Raw genomic sequence first — 23,013 nt, forward strand, 5'->3', positions numbered from 1 at the left:
GGTCTGGGACCAGGCTAGGATAGTATGGATCTGTTATAGATCTGGGACCAGGCTAGGATGGGATGGTTCTGTTAGTTATGTAGGTCTGGGACCAGGCTAGGATAGTATGGTTCCGTTAGTGATGTAGATCTGGGACCAGGCTAGGATAGTATGGTTCTGTTATAGATCTGGGACCAGGCTTGGATAGTATGGTTCTGTTATAGATCTGGGACCAGGCTAGGATAGTATGGTTCTGTTAGTGATGGTATAGGTCTGGGACCAGGCTAGGATAGTATGGTTCTGTTAGTGATGTTATAGATCTGGGACCAGGCTAGGATAGTATGGTTCTGTTATAGATCTGGGACCAGGCTAGGATAGTATGGTTCTGTTATAGATCTGGGACCAGGCTAGGATAGTATGGTTCTGTTATAGATCTGGGACCAGGCTAGGATAGTATGGTTCTGTTATAGATCTGGGACCAGGCTAGGATAGAATGGTTCTGTTAGTGATGTTATGGTTTATATTTCCATCCTCTAGGTGAACAGGTTTGAACAGTTCAACATCAACTACGCCAACGAGAAGCTCCAGGAATACTTCAACAAACACATCTTCTCCCTGGAACAGCTGGAGTACAACAGGTTGGTTACCAGACATGCCTGTGTCCCAAATGACATTTTATTCCTTATGTAGTGCACTACTTTTAACAAAGGGCCATACTGCTCTCACTATATAGGAAATTGAGTGCCATTTGGGACACATCAGAGCACCATTATGTTTCCTATCTGGGGGTTCTTTGGGTGTGACCATGTTGTTCTAGATATGCAGGCACGCTGCCAAATGTTTTAAATGGGACAACAGCAGCCTGGTCACAGCTCATTTCATCACATGAACCTGTGGACAATACAACCACTGTCTCCCTAACTCACTGTTCATGTATGAGTTGTGTTGTTTCCTCAGAGAGGGGATCCAGTGGGAAGCTATAGACTGGAAGGAGAATGCAGAGTGTCTGGACCTCATCGAGAAGGTAGGTAGCAGACTAACGCTAAGACTTACTCTAGGACAAGCCTCTCCTAGGGGACCCCCAGACTAACGCTAAGACTTACTCTAGGACAAGCCTCTCCTAGGGGACCCCCAGACTAACGCTAAGACTTACTCTAGGACAAGCCTCTCCTAGGGGACCCCCAGACTAACGCTAAGACTTACTCTAGGACAAGCCTCTCCTAGGGGACCCCCAGACTAACGCCAAGACTTACTCTAGGACAAGCCTCTCCTAGGGGACCCCTAGACTAACGCTAAGACTTACTCTAGGACAAGCCTCTCCTAAGGGACCCCCAGACTAACGCTAAGACTTACTCTAGGACAAGCCTCTCCTAAGACACCTACCTGACTATCCTGATCAGGACTCTAATACACAGACCTGACTATCCTGACCAGGACTCTAATACACAGACCTGACTATCCTGACCAAGGCCATATAGCACCCATCTCTGTCTCTATGTGTGAGCTGTACCAAGCTGACGAAACAGTACTCTGGTCTCAGAAACTAACCTTCCTTTTGTCCGTCAGAAACTGGGCATGTTGGCTCTGATCAACGAGGAGAGTCGCTTCCCTAAAGGCACCGACTACACCCTGCTAGAGAAACTACACAGTAGACACGCTGTGAGTACACACACAGAGACACACACACACACGTACACACACACACATACACACACATACACACAGAGACACACACACACGTACACACACACACATACACACACACACACACACGTGTACACACACACACACACACATACACACACACACACACACACACAGACACACACACACACGTACACACACACACACTCTGCTCTAAAGGAAATGCTTTCCTCTCTAGCCAGCCCAGCCCACAGACACACACACACACACACACACACACACACACACACACACACACACACACACACACACACACACACACACACACAGCCCAGCCCAGCCCAGCCCAGCCCAGCCCACAGACACACACACACACACACACACACACACACACACACACACACACACACACACACACACACACACACACACACACACACAGCCCAGCCCAGCCCAGCCCACAGACAGCTACAGTTTTTTACAATTACTTTGGCACTAATTTCATTTTTCAAAACTGTGATCAAAACATAGCATTGTGCATTCATATCTTTAAAGGAACGTTGCACATGCAGAATCATTGGTTCAAATAACTCATTTATCATGAAATACCATAGGAACATTCATTTAGATCACCCACACACAAGATACCGATAGTTTCACTGTGTCGTTGTTCGTACATTAGATATTGTCGTACAAAATATGTGATACATGTTTCATTATGCTACTACACGTAAATACATCACTGTAAAAGGACTAGTAGAGAGAATACTGCAGACACAGTGGAATCATGGAACAAAATCTGAAATGTATTGATGAAATACAGTAAAATCACAACATACGTTTATTTAAATCAAAGCAAAAATAATATGCTACAAAATAAATAAAAAAACTACAGTAAAACATCACTGCAGTGTTCCTCACCTGGCTTACTGTAAAACATCACTGCAGTGTTCCTCACCTGGCTTACTGTAAAACATCACTGCAGTGTTCCTCACCTGGCTTACTGTAAAACATCACTGCAGTGTTTCTCACCTGGCTTACTGTAAAACATCACTGCAGTGTTCCTCACCTGGCTTACTGTAAAACATCACTGCAGTGTTTCTCACCTGGCTTACTGTAAAACATCACTGCAGTGTTTCTCACCTGGCTTACTGTAAAACATCACTGCAGTGTTCCTCACCTGGCTTACTGTAAAACATCACTGCAGTGTTCCTCACCTGGCTTACTGTAAAACATCACTGCAGTGTTCCTCACCTGGCTTACTGTAAAACATCACTGCAGTGTTTCTCACCTGGCTTACTGTAAAACATCACTGCAGTGTTCCTCACCTGGCTTACTGTAAAACATCACTGCAGTGTTCCTCACCTGGCTTACTGTAAAACATCACTGCAGTGTTCCTCACCTGGCTGATTGTAAAACATCACTGCAGTGTTCCTCACCTGGCTTACTGTAAAACCTCACTGCAGTGTTCCTCATCTGGCTTACTGTAAAACATCACTGCAGTGTTCCTCATCTGGCTTACTGTAAAACATCACTGCAGTGTTCCTCACCTGGCTTACTGTAAAACATCACTGCAGTGTTCCTCACCTGGCTTACTGTAAAACATAACTCAGTGTTCCTCACCTGGCTTACTGTAAAACATCACTGCAGTGTTCCTCACCTGGCTTACTGTAAAACATCACTGCAGTGTTCCTCACCTGGCTTACTGTAAAACTCCACTGCAGCGTTCCTCACCTGGCTTACTGTAAAACATCACTGCAGTGTTCCTCACCTGGCTTACTGTAAAACATCACTGCAGTGTTCCTCACCTGGCTTACTGTAAAACATCACTGCAGCGTTCCTCACCTGGCTTACTGTAAAACATCACTGCAGCGTTCTTCACCTGGCTTACTGTAAAACATCACTGCAGCGTTCTTCACCTGGCTTACTGTAAAACATCACTGCAGCGTTCTTCACCTGGCTTACTGTAAAACATCACTGCAGTGTTCCTCACCTGGCTTACTGTAAAACATCACTGCAGTATTCCTCACCTGGCTTACTGTAAAACATCACTGCAGTGTTCCTCACCTGGCTTACTGTAAAACATCACTGCAGTGTTCCTCACCTGGCTTACTGTAAAACATCACTGCAGTATTCCTCACCTGGCTTACTGTAAAACATCACTGCAGTGTTCCTCACCTGGCTTACTGTAAAACATCACTGCAGCGTTCCTCACCTGGCTTACTGTAAAACATCACTGCAGCGTTCCTCACCTGGCTTACTGTAAAACATCACTGCAGCGTTCTTCACCTGGCTTACTGTAAAACATCACTACAGCGTTCTTCACCTGGCTTACTGTAAAACATCACTGCAGCGTTCTTCACCTGGCTTACTGTAAAACATCACTGCAGTGTTCCTCACCTGGCTTACTGTAAAACATCACTGCAGTATTCCTCACCTGGCTTACTGTAAAACATCACTGCAGTATTCCTCACCTGGCTTACTGTAAAACATCACTGCAGTGTTCCTCACCTGGCTTACTGTAAAACATCACTGCAGTGTTCCTCACCTGGCTTACTGTAAAACATCACTGCAGTGTTCCTCACCTGGCTTACTGTAAAACATCACTGCAGTATTCCTCACCTGGCTGACTGTAAAACATCACTGCAGTGTTCCTCACCTGGCTTACTGTAAAACATCACTGCAGTATTCCTCACCTGGCTGACTGTAAAACATCACTGCAGTGTTCCTCACCTGGCTTACTGTAAAACATCACTGCAGTGTTCCTCACCTGGCTTACTGTAAAACATAACTCAGTGTTCCTCACCTGGCTTACTGTAAAACATCACTGCAGTATTCCTCATCTGGCTGACTGTAAAACATCACTGCAGTGTTTCTCACCTGGCTTACTGTAAAACATCACTGCAGTGTTCCTCACCTGGCTTACTGTAAAACATCACTGCAGTGTTCCTCACCTGGCTTACTGTAAAACATCACTGCAGTATTCCTCACCTGGCTTACTGTAAAACATCACTGCAGTGTTCCTCACCTGGCTTACTATAAAAAGCAAAACAAAAGATTGATTTCTGTGCTTCTATATTTCCATCAACACTGTCTAGTGGATTTGGCCACAGGTTCTTATCCACATGACAATGGATGTTTTCATTAGCCAAACATCTTGGGAAGAATCTTCGGGCGAATCCAGACCTGACGCTGGTCTGCCGTGATGTCATTGCATGCGTCACCCATGGCCTGGAGAAAGAAGGGTGGTTTGTTTGTGAGGGCGCCTATCATATACCTTCCACCTCCATGTGGAGAAAAATTCCTCAATCTGGTTTTAGGAAAGGAGAGTATGGGGGTAAGTACAGGGTGGTAAATTGTGGATGGGCCTGAAACCATGCTTGCACCATTTGAGCATGGTGGAACCTGACATTATCCCACACAATGACATAGGTCAGCAATAAGCTCTACAGACCTGATTTATCTCATCAAGGAAGGTTACAAGGAGAGCTGCATTATATGATCCAATACGTGGTCTGCGTCCCACCACACGGCCCCACGTTGCCCCCACGTTGCCCAGGTACTTGGATGGTTGCTCTCTGGCCAATGAAAGAGGAATTTGTGATGGTTTTCGTCAGCATCCGGCTCCATCACCCTCTAAAAATACATTTTGGAAAGAGAATTACTGATTACAATGAATCTTTCACAACAGGCATCCTGAAACTGAACAGACTCAGCCCTCAGTTGCTTCACTCTGTCTGCATTTCTTTCAAAAGGCCCACGGTATAGCTGTTTTTAGAGACACCTGGTGTCTTTTCAGCATGCAGGCAATAGTCAGCAAACTCATGGCCTCCACATTGTTGAACATTGTCGTCATTGTCCAAGATGTGCTGCCGAATTTCTGAAAAGCGAATATCATTTCTGGCCCGAACCAAATTGACCACAGCACACTCTTGTTGGTCAGTCAGAATTTAGCCTCTGCCTCCCCTATTTGGCCTAGTCTCAATTCTGCAGGGAAAATGACACGAAGAACACATTTAGTCACATCACCTACTCTGTGGTACACATTGCCATTCAGTATACAGTCATTTGACAGCTGAGAGTAGCAAGATGTTTAGCGCACGCTGAAGACTTACCGGTTCTCATTGTGGAAAGTTCTGATAATTGAAGCCAGGGTTTGGTTGAATCATTGTAGCGTCCTCAGTCATTGTCTTGCCATGATTTACGACGTGGTCTACAGCTCTTGCTTGGGTTGCATTGGACACTCTTAGCTGTTGCTTCCATTGTCTTGGTCCGTGGTCTTGTCCTCTACCACACCTCTCCAACGAGGCCCACGACCACCTCTCAGAAGGGGTGCTTGGTCCGTGGCCTTGTCCTCTACCACGTTCCCCCCACAGCTCTCCAACGAGGCCCACGATCACCTCTCAGAAGAGGTGCTTGGTCCGTGGCCTTGTCCTCTACCACGTTCCCCCCACAGCTCTCCAACGAGGCCCACGACCACCTCTCAGAAGGGGTGTTTGTCCCCTGCCATTCCTTTGGTCACCACGTCTTCCTCGTCTTCCTCCTCCCACTGCTTGGCCTCTATTGTGACCTGGATCACCTGCCGGTTCCATGTTACCTCTATGTTACCACTCAGTCCACTATACAGCTCCACTGTACAGCTCTATGTTACCACTCAGTCCACTGTACAGCTCCATGTTACCACTATGTTACCACTCAGTCCACTATACAGCTCCATGTTACCTCTATGTTACCACTCAGTCCACTGTACAGCTCCATGTTATCACTATGTTACCACTCAGTCCACTGTACAGCTCCATGTCACCACTATGTTACCACTCAGTCCACTATACAGTCCACTGTACAGCTCCATGTTACCACTCAGTCCACTATACAGCTCCATGTCACCACTATGTTACCACTCAGTCCACTGTACAGCTCCATGTTACCTCTATGTTACCACTCAGTCCACTGTACAGCTCCACTATACAGCTCCATGTTACCACTATGTTACCACTCAGTCCACTGTACAGCTCCATGTTACCACTATGTTACCACTCAGTCCACTATACAGTCCACTATACAGCTCCATGTTACCACTCAGTCCACTGTACAGCTCCATGTTATCACTATGTTACCACTCAGTCCACTGTACAGCTCCATGTTACCACTATGTTACCACTCAGTCCACTATACAGCTCCATGTCACCACTATGTTACCACTCAGTCCACTGTACAGCTCCATGTTACCTCTATGTTACCACTCAGTCCACTGTACAGCTCCATGTTACCACTATGTTACCACTCAGTCCACTATACAGCTCCATGTCACCACTATGTTACCACTCAGTCCACTGTACAGCTCCATGTTACCTCTATGTTACCACTCAGTCCACTATACAGCTCCATGTCACCACTATGTTACCACTCAGTCCACTATACAGCTCTATGTTACCACTCAGTCCACTATACAGCTCTATGTTACCACTATGTTACCACTCAGTCCACTATACAGCTCCATGTTACCACTATGTTACCACTCAGTCCACTATACAGTCCACTGTACAGCTCCATGTTACCACTCAGTCCACTGTACAGCTCCATGTTACCACTATGTTACCACTCAGTCCACTATACAGTCCACTGTACAGCTCCATGTTACCTCTATGTTACCACTCAGTCCACTATACAGTCCACTGTACAGCTCCATGTTACCACTCAGTCCACTATACAGCTCCATGTTACCACTATGTTACCACTCAGTCCACTGTACAGCTCCATGTTACCTCTATGTTACCACTCAGTCCACTGTACAGCTCCATGTTATCACTATGTTACCACTCAGTCCACTATACAGCTCCATGTTACCTCTATGTTACCACTCAGTCCACTGTACAGCTCCATGTTACCTCTATGTTACCACTCAGTCCACTGTACAGCTCCATGTTATCACTATGTTACCACTCAGTCCACTGTACAGCTCCATGTCACCACTATGTTACCACTCAGTCCACTATACAGTCCACTGTACAGCTCCATGTTACCACTCAGTCCACTATACAGCTCCATGTCACCACTATGTTACCACTCAGTCCACTGTACAGCTCCATGTTACCTCTATGTTACCACTCAGTCCACTGTACAGCTCCACTATACAGCTCCATGTTACCACTATGTTACCACTCAGTCCACTGTACAGCTCCATGTTACCACTATGTTACCACTCAGTCCACTATACAGTCCACTATACAGCTCCATGTTACCACTCAGTCCACTGTACAGCTCCATGTTATCACTATGTTACCACTCAGTCCACTGTACAGCTCCATGTTACCACTATGTTACCACTCAGTCCACTATACAGCTCCATGTCACCACTATGTTACCACTCAGTCCACTGTACAGCTCCATGTTACCTCTATGTTACCACTCAGTCCACTGTACAGCTCCATGTTACCACTATGTTACCACTCAGTCCACTATACAGCTCCATGTCACCACTATGTTACCACTCAGTCCACTGTACAGCTCCATGTTACCTCTATGTTACCACTCAGTCCACTATACAGCTCCATGTCACCACTATGTTACCACTCAGTCCACTATACAGCTCTATGTTACCACTCAGTCCACTATACAGCTCTATGTTACCACTATGTTACCACTCAGTCCACTATACAGCTCCATGTTACCACTATGTTACCACTCAGTCCACTATACAGTCCACTGTACAGCTCCATGTTACCACTCAGTCCACTGTACAGCTCCATGTTACCACTATGTTACCACTCAGTCCACTATACAGTCCACTGTACAGCTCCATGTTACCTCTATGTTACCACTCAGTCCACTATACAGTCCACTGTACAGCTCCATGTTACCACTCAGTCCACTATACAGCTCCATGTTACCACTATGTTACCACTCAGTCCACTGTACAGCTCCATGTTACCTCTATGTTACCACTCAGTCCACTGTACAGCTCCATGTTATCACTATGTTACCACTCAGTCCACTATACAGCTCCATGTTACCTCTATGTTACCACTCAGTCCACTGTACAGCTCCATGTTACCTCTATGTTACCACTCAGTCCACTGTACAGCTCCATGTTACCACTATGTTACCACTCAGTCCACTATACAGCTCCATGTTACCACTATGTTACCACTCAGTCCACTATACAGTCCACTATACAGCTCCATGTTACCACTCAGTCCACTATACAGCTCCATGTTACCACTATGTTACCACTCAGTCCACTGTACAGCTCCATGTTACCACTATGTTACCACTCAGTCCACTATACAGCTCCATGTTACCACTATGTTGTTGTTGGTGGATACCACTCATTTCACTACATAGTCGTACCCCAAGGTGAAATCAATCATCAGTAACGAGTTGGCAGTATTGGAAAAGCAATGACAAGGAACTGTATACATACACTCACCGGCCACTTTATTAGGTACACCTGCGTGTTAATGCCAATAGCCTGTTCTTTCCAACAGTGAATCATGTGGCTGCCTGCAACTCAATATATAGAGCAGAGAGCTTTAGTTGTTTACAGAGAACGGTGCGATTAACAGAACACATTCTGTCAGCGGCAGTTCTGTTTAGTTCAACGAACAAATGATCTTAGCTTTATGTGTATTGTATCCAAGCAATTGGAAAAAGTGTTAAGAGTTTTCAAAAATGTGCATTTTGATCATCGGTTGTGAGTTTTGTGTCTAGAGTTTTGAAAAATGACATCAATGTTCTAAAATTAGTGCCAAGGTGATTGTAAAAAACTGTCAACTCTCCTCAGACCCAGGCTGAATAATGTCTTCGGTGTAGAGCAGATCAGTGCAGTAACTCTGTCCTCTCAGTCACCTCTGTCCTCTCAGTCCTCTCTGTCCTCTCAGTCTCTCTGTCCTCTCAGTCCTCTCAGTCCTCTCTGTCCTCTCTGTCCCCTCTGTCCTCTCAGTCCTCTCAGCCCCCTCAGTCCTCTCTGTCTTCTCAGCCCCCTCAGTCCTCTCTGTCATCTCAGCCCCCTCAGTCCTCTCTGTCATCTCAGCCCCCTCAGTCCTCTCTGTCATCTCAGCCCCCTCAGTCCTCTCTTCCCTCTCTTCCCTCTCAGTCCTCTCTTCCCTCTCAGCCTTCTCAGTCCTCTCTTCCCTCTCAGCCTTCTCAGTCCTCTCTTCCCTCTCAGTCCTCTCTTCCCTCTCAGTCCTCTCTTCCCTCTCAGTCCTCTCAGTCCTCTCTTCCCTCTCAGTCCTCTCTTCCCTCTCAGTCCTCTCAGTCCTCTCTTCCCTCTCAGTCCTCTCTTCCCTCTCAGTCCTCTCTTCCCTCTCAGTCCTCTCAGTCCTCTCTTCCCTCTCAGCTCTCCCTTCCCTCTCAGCTCTCTCTTCCCTCTCAGTCCTCTCTTCCCTCTCAGTCCTCTCAGTCCTCTCTTCCCTCTCAGTCCTCTCTTTCCTCTCAGTCCTCTCTTCCCTCTCAGTCCTCTCTTCCCTCTCTTCCCTCTCAGTCCTCTCTTCCCTCTCAGTCCTCTCTTCCCTCTGTCCTCTCTTCCCTCTCAGCCCTCTCAGTCCTCTCTTCCCTCTCAGTCCTCTCAGTCCTCTCTTCCCTCTCAGTCCTCTCTTCCCTCCCTTCCCTCTCAGTCCTCTCTTCCCTCTCAGTCCTCTCTTCCCTCTGTCCTCTCTTCCCTCTCAGCCCTCTCAGTCCTCTCTTCCCTCTCAGTCCTCTCTTCCCTCTCTTCCCTCTCAGTCCTCTCTTCCCTCTCAGTCCTCTCTTCCCTCTCTTCCCTCTCAGCCTTCTCAGTCCTCTCTTCCCTCTCAGTCCTCTCTTCCCTCTCAGTCCTCTCTTCCCTCTCAGTCCTCTCAGTCCTCTCTTCCCTCTCAGTCCTCTCTTCCCTCTCAGTCCTCTCAGTCCTCTCTTCCCTCTCAGTCCTCTCTTCCCTCTCAGTCCTCTCTTCCCTCTCAGTCCTCTCAGTCCTCTCTTCCCTCTCAGCTCTCCCTTCCCTCTCAGCTCTCTCTTCCCTCTCAGTCCCTCTCTTCCCTCTCAGTCCTCTCAGTCCTCTCTTCCCTCTCAGTCCTCTCTTTCCTCTCAGTCCTCTCTTCCCTCTCAGTCCTCTCTTCCCTCTCTTCCCTCTCAGTCCTCTCTTCCCTCTCAGTCCTCTCTTCCCTCTGTCCTCTCTTCCCTCTCAGCCCTCTCAGTCCTCTCTTCCCTCTCAGTCCTCTCAGTCCTCTCTTCCCTCTCAGTCCTCTCTTCCCTCCCTTCCCTCTCAGTCCTCTCTTCCCTCTCAGTCCTCTCTTCCCTCTGTCCCTCTCTTCCCTCTCAGCCCTCTCAGTCCTCTCTTCCCTCTCAGTCCTCTCTTCCCTCTCAGTCCTCTCTTCCCTCTCAGTCCTCTCTTCCCTCTCAGTCCTCTCTTCCCTCTCTTCCCTCTCTTCCCTCTCAGCCCTCTCAGTCCTCTCTTCCCTCTCAGTCCTCTCTTCCCTCTCAGTCCTCTCTTCCCTCTCAGTCCTCTCTTCCCTCTCAGTCCTCTCTTCCCTCTCTTCCCTCTCTGCCCTCTCAGTCCTCTCTTCCCTCTCAGTCCTCTCTTCCCTCTCAGTCCTCTCTTCCCTCTCAGTCCTCTCTTCCCTCTCTTCCCTCTCAGCCCTCTCAGTCCTCTCTTCCCTCTCAGTCCTCTCTTCCCTCTCAGTCCTCTCTTCCCTCTGTCCTCTCTTCCCTCTCTTCCCTCTCAGCCCTCTCAGTCCTCTCTTCCCTCTCAGTCCTCTCTTCCCTCTCAGTCCTCTCTTCCCTCTCAGTCCTCTCTTCCCTCTCTTCCCTCTCTGCCCTCTCAGTCCTCTCTTCCCTCTCAGTCCTCTCTTCCCTCTCAGTCCTCTCTTCCCTCTCTTCCCTCTCAGCCCTCTCAGTCCTCTCTTCCCTCTCAGTCCTCTCTTCCCTCTCAGTCCTCTCTCCCTCTCAGTCCTCTCTTCCTTCTCAGTCCTATCTTCCCTCTCTTCCCTCTCAGTCCTCTGTGGAAACTGAAGAAATGCACAACAGAAAACCCCAACTGAACTGACCTCCTACTACAGATTGGATCTTTTTATTTTGTTACAGTTTCTGTGTGGCTTCGGGCACTCTTTCAGATACAATGGTCACAACATTACTCATTGCATTAGCCTAAGTCCGCTCCGTCAGCTCAAATCAGCTGATGAGTTCTGAACATGTAGTTCCTTACCGAGTGTCCAGTGTAATGTTGGTGTCTCTGACTGTCTCTCTCTCTCTCCAGACTAACTAGTACTACATGAAGCCCCCCACCCATCTCCCATGGAATACTCTCTCTATATATATTATAACCTGCTGTGTCTCTGTCTCTCTCCAGACTAACTAGTACTACATGAAGCCCCCCACCCATCTCCCATGGAATACTCTCTCTCTATATATATATATATATATATATATATTATAACCTGCTGTGTCTCTGTCTCTCTCCAGACTAACCACTACTACATGAAGCCCAGAGTTACGGATCACCAGTTTGGCATCAAGCACTATGCTGGAGAGGTAAATTACCCTCAAGGAGCTGAGCACTTGAGAAGGTCTCTCTCTCTCTTTCTCTCTCTCTCCTTCTCTCTCTCTCTCCTTCTCTCAAATTCAAATTTGAATTGCTTTATTGGCATGAAATACAATTTGTAGATACTTCCAGAGCAGTATAGTGGTACAGTATTTCAGGAAATAAAGTACAATACAATGAGGACAATGAAATCCACTTCATTTCAGTAGTACTAATAGCAGCACATATAAACATGGGTACAGGACACTCCTGCTGTTGTATTGTGGAATCTTCAGGCGATACGTTTAATTAAATAGTAAAACGATTGGAAACAGAAAGAACGGCAAATAAATACAAACATCAAGTTTCCATGTTATATCCAATGGAAATACTTCAGGGATAATGGTATGGGATGTCCCTCAGGCAATCATATACCTTGACTGTAATGGCGCCGGAGAGGATGGCTGACACTTTATTGGCTCTCAACCAACTGTGCTATTTTGTTTGTCTCTTCACATTGTTTGTAAAGTTATTTTGTACATAATGTTGCTGCTACCGTCTCTTATGACCGAGAAGAGCTTCTGGACTTCAGAACAGCGATTACTCACCTTGAATTGGACTAAGAATCCAGACACCCGAACATGCCCTCATCCCGTCATTCGCAGGAGTAAGAGACAGAGATTTTGCGGAAAGAGGTCGGGGTGCATTGTGAGGATCAGGCGGCGAGTGGCTAATTAAACTGCCTTTGCCATCCGTACTGTTAGCCAATGTACAATCGCTGGAAAATAAATGGGACGAACTACCAATGGGACAGTAAAAACTGTAATATCTTATGTTTGACTGAGTCGTGGCTGAACGACAACATTACAAACATACAGCTGGTGGGTTATACACTATCAGCAGGATAGAAGAGCAGCCTCTGGTAAGACACGGGGCGGGGGCCTCTGGTAAGACACGGGGCGGGGGCCTCTGGTAAGACACGGGGCGGGGGCCTCTGGTAAGACACGGGGCGGGGGCCTCTGGTAAGACACGAGGCGGGGACCTCTGGTAAGACAGGGGGCGGGGGCCTCTGGTAAGACAGGGGGCGGGGGCCTCTTGTAAGACAGGGGGCGGGGGCCTCTGGTAAGACAGGGGGCGGGGGCCTCTGGTAAGACACGGGGCGGGGGCCTCTGGTAAGACAGGGGGCGGGGGCCTCTTGTAAGACACGGGGCGGGGGCCTCTGGTAAGACAGGGGGCGGGGGCCTCTGGTAAGACACGGGGCGGGGGCCTCTGGTAAGACAGGGGGCGGGGGCCTCTGGTAAGACAGGGGGCGGGGGCCTCTTGTAAGACACGGGGCGGGGGCCTCTGGTAAGACAGGGGGCGGGGGCCTCTGGTAAGACAGGGGGCGGGGGCCTCTGGTAAGACACGAGGCGGGGACCTCTGGTAAGACAGGGGGCGGGGGCCTCTGGTAAGACAGGGGGCGGGGGCCTCTGGTAAGACAGGGGGCGGGGGCCTCTGGTAAGACACGGGGCGGGGGCCTTTGGTAAGACACGGGGCGGGGGCCTCTGGTAAGACAGGGGGCGGGGGCCTCTGGTTAGACAGGGGGCGGGGGCCTCTGGTTAGACAGGGGGCGGGGCCTATGCATTTATGTAAACAACAGCTGGTGGGTTATACACTCTATCGGCAGGATAGAAGAGCAGCCTCTGGTAAAGTGCAAATCAATCCCAGAACAACAGCAAAGGACCTTGTGAAGGTGCTGGAGGAAACAGGTTCAAAAGTATCTATATCCACAGTAAAACGAGTCCTATAAAGACATAACCTGAAAGGCCGCAGCTGCTCCAAATCCATCATTTCAAATCATTCTCATCATTCTCATTCTCTCTATTATTATTCTGACATTTCACATTCTTAAAATAAAGTGACCTAAGATAGGGAATTGTTATGAGGATTAAATATCAGGAATTGTTAAATTGTTTTTGATTTGTTAAAAAAGATGTCGATAAATGTCGTTCCACTTCATGATTGTGTCCCACTTGTTGTTGATTCATCACAAAAAAATACAGTTTTATATCTTTATGTTTTGAAGCCTGAAATGTGGCAAAAGGTCGCAAAGTTCAAGTGGGCCGAATACTTTCGCAAGGCACTGTATATATGAATCATTGTCACTAAGTTCCTTTGTTGAGTTTTAACCAAATGTGGGTGTTACCCTTTTTGATTTGGCCCAGTGACAGGTCCTGTTTCTACCATAGTCATTCCTCCTGAGTCCCTGCCCTGCCCAGTGACAGGTCCTGTTTCTACCATAGTCATTCCTCCTGAGTCCCTGCCCTGCCCAGTGACAGGTCCTGTTTCTACCATAGTCATTCCTCCTGAGTCCCTGCCCTGCCCAGTGACAGGTCCTGTTTCTACCATAGTCATTCCTCCTGAGTCCCTGCCATGCCCAGTGACAGGTCCTGTTTCTACCATAGTCATTCTCCCTGAGTCCCTACCCTGCCCAGTGACAGGTCCTGTTTCTACCATAGTCATTCCTCCTGAGTCCCTGCCCTGCCCAGTGACAGGTCCTGTTTCTACCATAGTCATTCCTCCTGAGTCCCTGACCTGCCCAGTGACAGGTCCTGTTTCTACCATAGTCATTCCTCCTGAGTCCCTGCCCAGTGACAGGTCCTGTTTCTACCATAGTCATTCCTCTTGAGACCCTGCCCTGCCCAGTGACAGGTCCTGTTTCTACCATAGTCATTCCTCCTGAGTCCCTGCCCAGTGACAGGTCCTGTTTCTGCCATAGTCATTCCTCTTGAGACCCTGCCCTGCCCAGTGACAGGTCCAATATCTACCATAGTCATTCCTCCTGAGTCCCTGCCCAGTGACAGGTCCTGTTTCTGCCATAGTCATTCCTACTGAGACCCTGCCCTGCCCAGTGACAGGTCCTGTTTCTGCCATAGTCATTCCTACTGAGACCCTGCCCTGCCCAGTGACAGGTCCTGTTTCTGCCATAGTCATTCCTACTGAGACCCTGCCCTGCCCAGTGACAGGTCCTGTTTCTACCATAGTCATTCCTACTGAGACCCTGCCCTGCCCAGTGACAGGTCCTGTTTCTGCCATAGTCATTCCTACTGAGACCCTGCCCTGCCCAGTGACAGGTCCTGTTTCTACCATAGTCATTCCTCCTGAGACCCTGCCCTGCCCAGTGACAGGTCCTGTTTCTGCCATAGTCATTCCTCCTGAGTCCCTGCCCAGTGACAGGTCCTGTTTCTACCATAGTCATTCCTCCTGAGACCCTGCCCTGCCCAGTGACAGGTCCTGTTTCTACCATAGTCATTCCTCCTGAGTCCCTACCCTGCCCAGTGACAGGTCCTGTTTCTACCATAGTCATTCCTCCTGAGTCCCTGACCTGCCCAGTGACAGGTCCTGTTTCTACCATAGTCATTCCTCCTGAGTCCCTGCCCAGTGACAGGTCCTGTTTCTACCATAGTCATTCCTCCTGAGTCCCTGCCCTGTGACAGGTCCTGTTTCTACCATAGTCATTCCTACTGAGACCCTGCCCTGCCCAGTGACAGGTCCTGTTTCTACCATAGTCATTCCTCCAAATCAAATCAAATCAAAATCAAATCAAATGTATTTATATAGCCCTTCGTACATCAGCTGATATTTTTATTTTTTTATTTTTTTATTTTACCTTTATTTAACCTTTATTTAACCAGGCAAGTCAGTTAAGAACAAATTCTTATTTTCAATGACGGCCTAGGAACAGTGGGTTAACTTCCTGTTCAGAGGCAGAGGCTCTGTTGCTGGGAGGTGGGGGGGCACTGTTGCTGGGAGGTGGGGGGGCTCTGTTGCTGGGAGGGCTCTGTTGCTGGAAGGTGGGGGGGCTCTGTTGCTGGAAGGTGGGGGGGCTCTGTTGCTGGGAGGTGGGGGGGCTCTGTTGCTGGGAGGTGGAGGGGCTCTGTTGCTGGGAGGTGGAGGGGCTCTGTTGCTGGGAGGTGGGGTCTCACAACCATAAAGGGCAATGGGTTCTATATTTGATTCAAGTATTTTTAGCCAGATGCTAATTGGGATGTCAAATGTTGTGTTCCTTTTGATGGCATAGAAGGCCCTTCATGTCTCTCAGCTCGTTCACAGCTTTGTTGAAGTTACCTGTGGCACTGATGTTTAGGCCAAGGTATGTATAGTTTTTTATGTGCTCTAGGGCAACAGTGTCTCGCTGGAGACCCCGGGCTGGGGACAATCGCTGGAGGCTCCGGACTGTGGCCCGTTGTTGGAGGCTCCGGACTGTGGCCCGTCGTTGCAGGTTCCCGGACTGTGGCCCGTCGTTGCAGGTTCCCGGGCTGTGAAACATCGCCGTAAGCTCTGGACTGGGTACTGTAGCCGGACGCTCTGGACTGGGTACTGTAGCCGGACGCTCTGGACTGGGTACTGTAGCCGGACGCTCTGGACTGGGTACTGTAGCCGGACGCTCTGGACTGGGTACTGTAGCCGGACGCTCTGGATTGGGTACTGTGGCCGGACGCTCTGGACTGGGTACTGTGGCCGGACGCTCTGGACTGGGTACTGTGGCCGGACGCTCTGGACTGGCTACTGTGGCCGGACGCTCTGGACTGGCTACTGTGGCCGGACGCTCTGGACTGGCTACTGTGGCCGGACGCTCTGGACTGGGTACTGTCGCCGGACACTCTGGACTGGGTACTGTCGCCGGACCCTCTGGACTGGGTACTGTCGCCGGACCCTCTGGACTGGGTACTGTCGCCGGACCCTCTGGACTGGGTACTGTCGCCGGACGCTCTGGACTGGGTACTGTCGCCGGACCCTCTGGATTGGGTACTGTGGCCGGACGCTCTGGACTGGGTACTGTCGCCGGACGTTATGGACTGAGCTGGAATAGAGCACATTGGGCTAGAATAGCGCACTGGAGACACAGTGCGCTCCACCGCATAACACTGTGCCTGACCAGTAACACGCTCCCCACAGTAAGCACGAGGAGTTGGCTCAGGTCTCCAACCTGACTCAGCCAATCTCCTTGTGTGTCCCCCCAAATATTATTGGGGCTGCCTCTCGGGCTTCCGTGCTAGCCGTGTCCGTGTCGCCAACTCCATTCTCTGGTATCCCTCCTCGCACTGTTCAATTGAATCCCAGTTGGGCTCTGGCACTCTCCCTGGGTCGACCGACCACCTGTCTACCTCCTCTCAGGTCTCCCACTCACCTTTCTCCCGGGTCCAGGATGTCCACTCCTTTTTATTACGCTGCTTGGTCCTTTTATGGAGGGTTCTTCTGTCACGGTCGTCGTAAGGAGGAGACCAAGGCGCAGCGTGTTATGCGTACATTCGCTTTTATTAGACGAATGAACAAAGAAAAAACTAACAAAAACAACAAAACCGTGAAGCTATAGTAAACGAGTGCTGACAAGCAACTACACATAGACATACAAATACCTAGACTTACAAAAAAACTAGATATACAAAAGCCCTAGACAATACAAAAACTAACACACCCACCCTAGTCACACCCTGACCTAACCAAAATAATAAACAAAAGAAAGATAACTAAGGTCAGGGCGTGACACTGTCGTATGGTAATTTGGTAAAATGCCAATTTGACATTTGCTCAGTACATTGTTTTCTCTGAGGAAATGTACGAGTCTGCTGTTAATGATAATGCAGAGTTGTTTCCCAAAGTTGCTGTTGACACATTTCCCACGGTAGTTATTGGGGTCAGATTTGTCTCCACTTTTATAAATTGGGGTGATCAGTCCTTGGTTCCAAATATTGGGGAAGATACCAGATCTGAGGATGATGTTAAAGAGTTGAAGTATAGCCAATTGGAATTTGTTGTCTGTATATTCTATCATTTAATTTAGGATACCATCAACACCACAGGCCTTTTTGGGTTGGAGGGTTTGTATTTTGTCCTGTAGCTCATTCAGGTAATTGGAGAATCCAGTGGGTTCTGGTCGTCTTTAATAGTCGATTCAAATCAAATCAAATCAAATGTATTTGTCACATACCCATGGTTAGCAGATGTTAATGCGAGTGTAGCGAAATGCTTGTGCTTCTAGTTCTAACAATACAGTAATAACCAACGAGTAATCTAACCTACAACGCCCAATTTTTCAGTTTTTGATTTGTTAAAAAAGTTTGAAATATCCAATAAATGTCGTTCCACTTCATGATTGTGTCCCACTTGTTGTTGATTCTTCACAAAAAAATACAGTTTTATATCTTTGTGTTTGAAGCCTGAAATGTGGCAAAAGGTCGCAAAGTTCAAGGGGGCAGAATACTTTCGCAAGACACTGTAACAATTCCAAAACTACCACCTTATACACACAAGTGTAAAGGGATAAAGAATATGTACATAAAGATATATGAATGAGTGATGGTACAGAACGGCATAGGCAAGATGCAGTAGATGGTATCGGGTACAGTATATACATATGAGATGAGTAATGTAGGGTATGTAAACAAAGTGGCACAGTTTAAAGTGGCTAGTGATACATGTATTACATAAAGATGCAGTAGATGATATAGAGTACAGTATATACATATACATATGAGATGAATAATGTGGCGTATGCAAACATTATATTAAGTAGCATTGTTTAAAGTGGCTAGTGATATATTTTCCATCAATTTCCATCAATTCCCATTATTAAAGTGGCTGGAGTTGAGTCAGTGTGTTGGCAGCAGCCACTCAATATTAGTGGTGGCTGTTTAACAGTCTTGAGATAGAAGCTGTTTTTCAGTCTCTCGGTCCCTGCTTTGATGCACCTGTACTGACCTCACCTTCTGGATGATAGCGGGGTGAACAGGCAGTGGCTTGGGTGGTTGTTGTCCTTGATGATCTTTATGGCCTTCCTGTGACATCAGGTGGTGTAGGTGTCCTGGAGGGCAGGTAGTTTGCCCCCGGTGATGCGTTGTGCAGACCTCACTACCCTCTGGAGAGCCTTACAGTTGTGGGCGGTGCAGTTGCCATACCAGGTGGTGATACAGCCCGACAGGATGCTCTCGATTGTGCATCTGTAGAAGTTTGTGAGTGCTTTTGGTGACAAGCCAAATTTCTTCAGCCTCCTGAGGTTGAAGAGGCGCTGCTGCGCCTTCTTCACCACGCTGTTTGTGTGTGTTGTGCACTTGAGTGAGGACCCAAAAGCGATTTAACAAAAACAGAGTCCTTTAATGTAGAAAATGGCAAAATAGACAACCCTCAGAGAGGGCGACAAATGAAACAGAAAGTCCTTCTGATATTTACTAAAGAGTCCCCTTCTTAGCAGCAGAGGAGAATAGCTGGGTTGCGGCGACAGACTGCTGGTCTCTCTGGGTAGGCGCGGGTCGTAGCGGACAGAGGTACCTGATCACACGTAGCATCAGAAGAACAGGCAGATTCCAACAGGATGGGACAAGGGTGAAGCAAACAAGACGATAGTTTGGTTCTGGCATGAGAAACTCAAACGAGAATCTGACAACGAAAGAAGCAGGAACAGAGAGAGAAATAGAGACCTAATCAGAGGGAAAAAGGGAACAGGTGGGAAAAGGGTGAACGAGGTAGTTAGAGGAGATGAGGAACAGCTGGAGGAGGAGAGAAAGAGAAGGTAGCCTAATACGACCAGCAGAGGGAGACAGAGTGAAGAGAAAGAACAGGAACAAGACATAATATGACAAGACATGACAGTACCCCCCCACTCAGCGAGCGCCTCCTGGCGCACTCGAGGAGGAAACCTGGAGGCAACGGAGGAAATCATCGATCAGCGAACGGTCCAGCACGTCCCGAGAGGGAACCCAACTCCTTTCCTCAGGACCGTACCCCTCCCAATCTACTAGGTACTGATGACCACGGCCCCGAGGACGCATGTCCAAAATCTTACGGACCCTGTAGATAGGTGCGCCCTCGACAAGGATGGGGGGGGGGGGGGGAGACGAGCGGGGGCGCGAAGAACGGGCTTAACACAGGAGACATGGAAGACCGGGTGGACGCGACAAAGATATCGCGGGAGAAGAAGTCGCACTGCGACAGGATTAATGATCTGAGAAATACGGAACGGACCAATGAACCGCGGGGTCAACTTGCGAGAAGCTGTCTTAAGGGGAAGGTTTTGAGTGGAGAGCCATACTCTCTGACCGCGACAATATCTAGGACTCTTAGTTCTACGCTTATTAGCGGCTCTCACAGTCTGCGCCCTATAACGGCAAAGTGCAGACCTGACCCTCTTCCAAGTGCGCTCACAACGTTGGACAAAAGGCTACTCTGAAAAGGAGATAGACCGGTCGCAGACGAAGGAAGCGAGTTGTGGGCGTATTCTGCCCAGGGGAGCTGTTCTGACCAAGACGCAGGGTTACGAAAAGAAAGACTGCGTAAGATGCGACCAATAGTCTGATTGGCCCGTTCTGCTTGACCGTTAGACTGAGGGTGAAAGCCGGAAGAGAGACTGACGGAAGCTCCAATCAATCGGCAAAACTCCCTCCAAAATTGAGACGTGAATTGCGGACCCCTGTCCGAAACGACGTCTGACGGAAGGCCATGAATTCTGAAAACATTCTCGATGATGATTTGTGCCGTTTCTTTAGCAGAAGGGAGCTTAGCGAGGGGAATAAAATGAGCCGCCTTAGAGAACCTATCGACAACCGTAAGAATAACAGTCTTCCCCGCTGACGAAGGCAGTCCGGTGATAAAATCTAAGGCGATGTGAGACCACGGTCGAGAGGGAATGGGAAGCGGTCTGAGACGGCCGGCAGGAGGGGAGTTACCGGACTTAGTCTGCGCGCAGACCGAACAAGCAGCCACGAAACGACGCGTGTCACGCTCCCGAGTGGGCCACCAAAAACGCTGGCGAATGGAAGCAAGCGTACCCCGAACGCCGGGGTGGCCGGCTAACTTGGCAGAGTGAGCCCACTGAAGAACGGCCAGACGAGTAGGAACGGGAACGAAAAGAAGGTTCCTAGGACAAGCGCGCGGCGACGGAGTGTGAGTGAGTGCTTGCTTTACCTGCCTCTCAATTCCCCAGACAGTCAACCCGACAACACGCCCCTCAGGGAGAATCCCCTCGGGGTCGGTGGAGACTACTGAAGAACTGAAGAGACGAGATAAAGCATCAGGCTTGGTGTTCTTAGAGCCCGGACGATAAGAAATTACGAACTCGAAACGAGCGAAAAACAGCGCACAACGAGCCTGACGCGCATTAAGTCGTTTGGCAGAACGGATGTACTCAAGGTTCCTATGGTCAGTCCAAACGACAAAAGGAACGGTCGCCCCCTCCAACCACTGTCGCCATTCGCCTAGGGCTAAGCGGATGGCGAGCAGTTCGCGGTTTCCCACATCATAGTTACGTTCCGACGGCGACAGGCGATGAGAAAAATACGCGCAAGGGTGGACCTTGTCGTCAGAGAGGGAGCGCTGAGAAAGAATGGCTCCCACGCCCACCTCAACCTCGACAACGAACTGTCTAGAGACGTCAGGTGTAACAAGGATAGGTGCGGATGTAAAGCGATTCTTGAGAAGATCAAAAGCTCCCTGGGCGGAATCGGACCACTTAAAGCACGTCTTGACAGAAGTAAGGGCTGTGAGGGGAGCTGCCACCTGACCGAAATTACGGATGAAACGACGATAGAAATTCGCGAAGCCGAGAAAGCGCTGCAGCTCGACGCGTGACTTAGGAACGGGCCAATCAATGACAGCTTGGACCTTAGCGGGATCCATCTTAATGCCTTCAGCGGAAATAACAGAACCGAGAAATGTGACGGAGGAGGCATGAAAAGTGCACTTCTCAGCCTTCACATAAAGACAATTCTCTAAAAGGCGCTGGAGGACACGTCGAACGTGCTGAACATGAATCTGGAGTGACGGTGACAAAATCAGGATATCGTCAAGGTAGACGAAAACAAAGATGTTCAGCATGTCTCTCAGGACGTCATTAACTAATGCCTGAAAGACAGCTGGAGCGTTTGCGAGGCCGAAAGGAAGAACCCGGTATTCAAAGTGCCCTAACGGAGTGTTAAACGCCGTTTTCCACTCGTCCCCCTCCCTGACGCGCACGAGATGGTAAGCGTTACGAAGGTCCAACTTAGTGAAAAACCTGGCTCCCTGCAGGATCTCGAAGGCTGAAGACATAAGAGGAAGCGGATAACGATTCTTAACTGTTATGTCATTCAGCCCTCGATAATCTATGCAGGGGCGCAGGGACCCGTCCTTCTTCTTAACAAAAAAAAAAACCCCGCTCCGGCGGGAGAGGAGGAGGGGACTATGGTACCGGCGTCGAGAGCTACAGACAAATAATCTTCGAGAGCCTTACGTTCGGGAGCCGATAGAGAGTATAGTCTACCCCGGGGGGGGGGTGGTTCCTGGAAGGAGATCAATACTACAATCATACGACCGGTGTGGAGGAAGAGAGGTGGCCCTGGACCGACTGAACACCGTGCGCAGATCGTGATATTCCTCCGGCACCCTCGTCAAATCACCAGGTTGGGTGGACCAATTCAGTTTGTCTGTGATGTGTACGCTGAGGAACTTAAAACGTACTACCCTCTCCCCTACTTTCCCATTGATGTGGATAGGGGGGTGCTCCCTCTGCTGTTTCCTGAAGTCCACAATCATCTCCTTAGTTTTGTTGACGTTGAGTGTGAGGTTATTTTCCTGACACCACACTCCGAGGGCCCTCACCACCTCCTTGTAGGCCGTCTCATCGTTGTTGGTAATCAAGCCTACCACTGTAGTGTCGTCCGCAAACTTGATGACTGAGTTGGAGGCGTGCGTGGCCACGCAGTCGTGGGTGAACAGGGAGTACAGGAGAGGGCTCAGAACGCACCCTTGTGGGGCCCCAGTGTTGAGGATCAGCGGGGTGGAGATGTTGTTACCTACCCTCACCACCTGGGGGGCGGCCCGTCAGGAAGTCCAGTACCCAGTTGCACAGGGGCGGGGTCGAGACCCAGGGTCTCGAGCTTGATGAC

General features: G+C 49.0%; 1 protein-coding gene across 1 annotated transcript in view; it reads left to right on the forward strand.

Annotated features, from left to right (window-relative positions):
- Positions 1 to 23,013, forward strand: part of LOC109884202 (unconventional myosin-X) — a 182,770-nt gene that overhangs the window by 49,832 nt on the left and 109,925 nt on the right. Inside the window, exons 11-14 of the mRNA XM_031802382.1 lie at positions 517 to 617; positions 937 to 1,003; positions 1,546 to 1,638; positions 12,058 to 12,126. Of these exons, the coding sequence (XP_031658242.1) occupies positions 517 to 617; positions 937 to 1,003; positions 1,546 to 1,638; positions 12,058 to 12,126 (330 nt within the window). The remainder of the gene's footprint in view (positions 1 to 516; positions 618 to 936; positions 1,004 to 1,545; positions 1,639 to 12,057; positions 12,127 to 23,013) is intronic.

The sequence above is a fragment of the Oncorhynchus kisutch genome, linkage group LG2 (assembly GCF_002021735.2).
Source record: "Oncorhynchus kisutch isolate 150728-3 linkage group LG2, Okis_V2, whole genome shotgun sequence".
NCBI classification, from domain to species: Eukaryota; Metazoa; Chordata; class Actinopteri; order Salmoniformes; family Salmonidae; genus Oncorhynchus; species Oncorhynchus kisutch.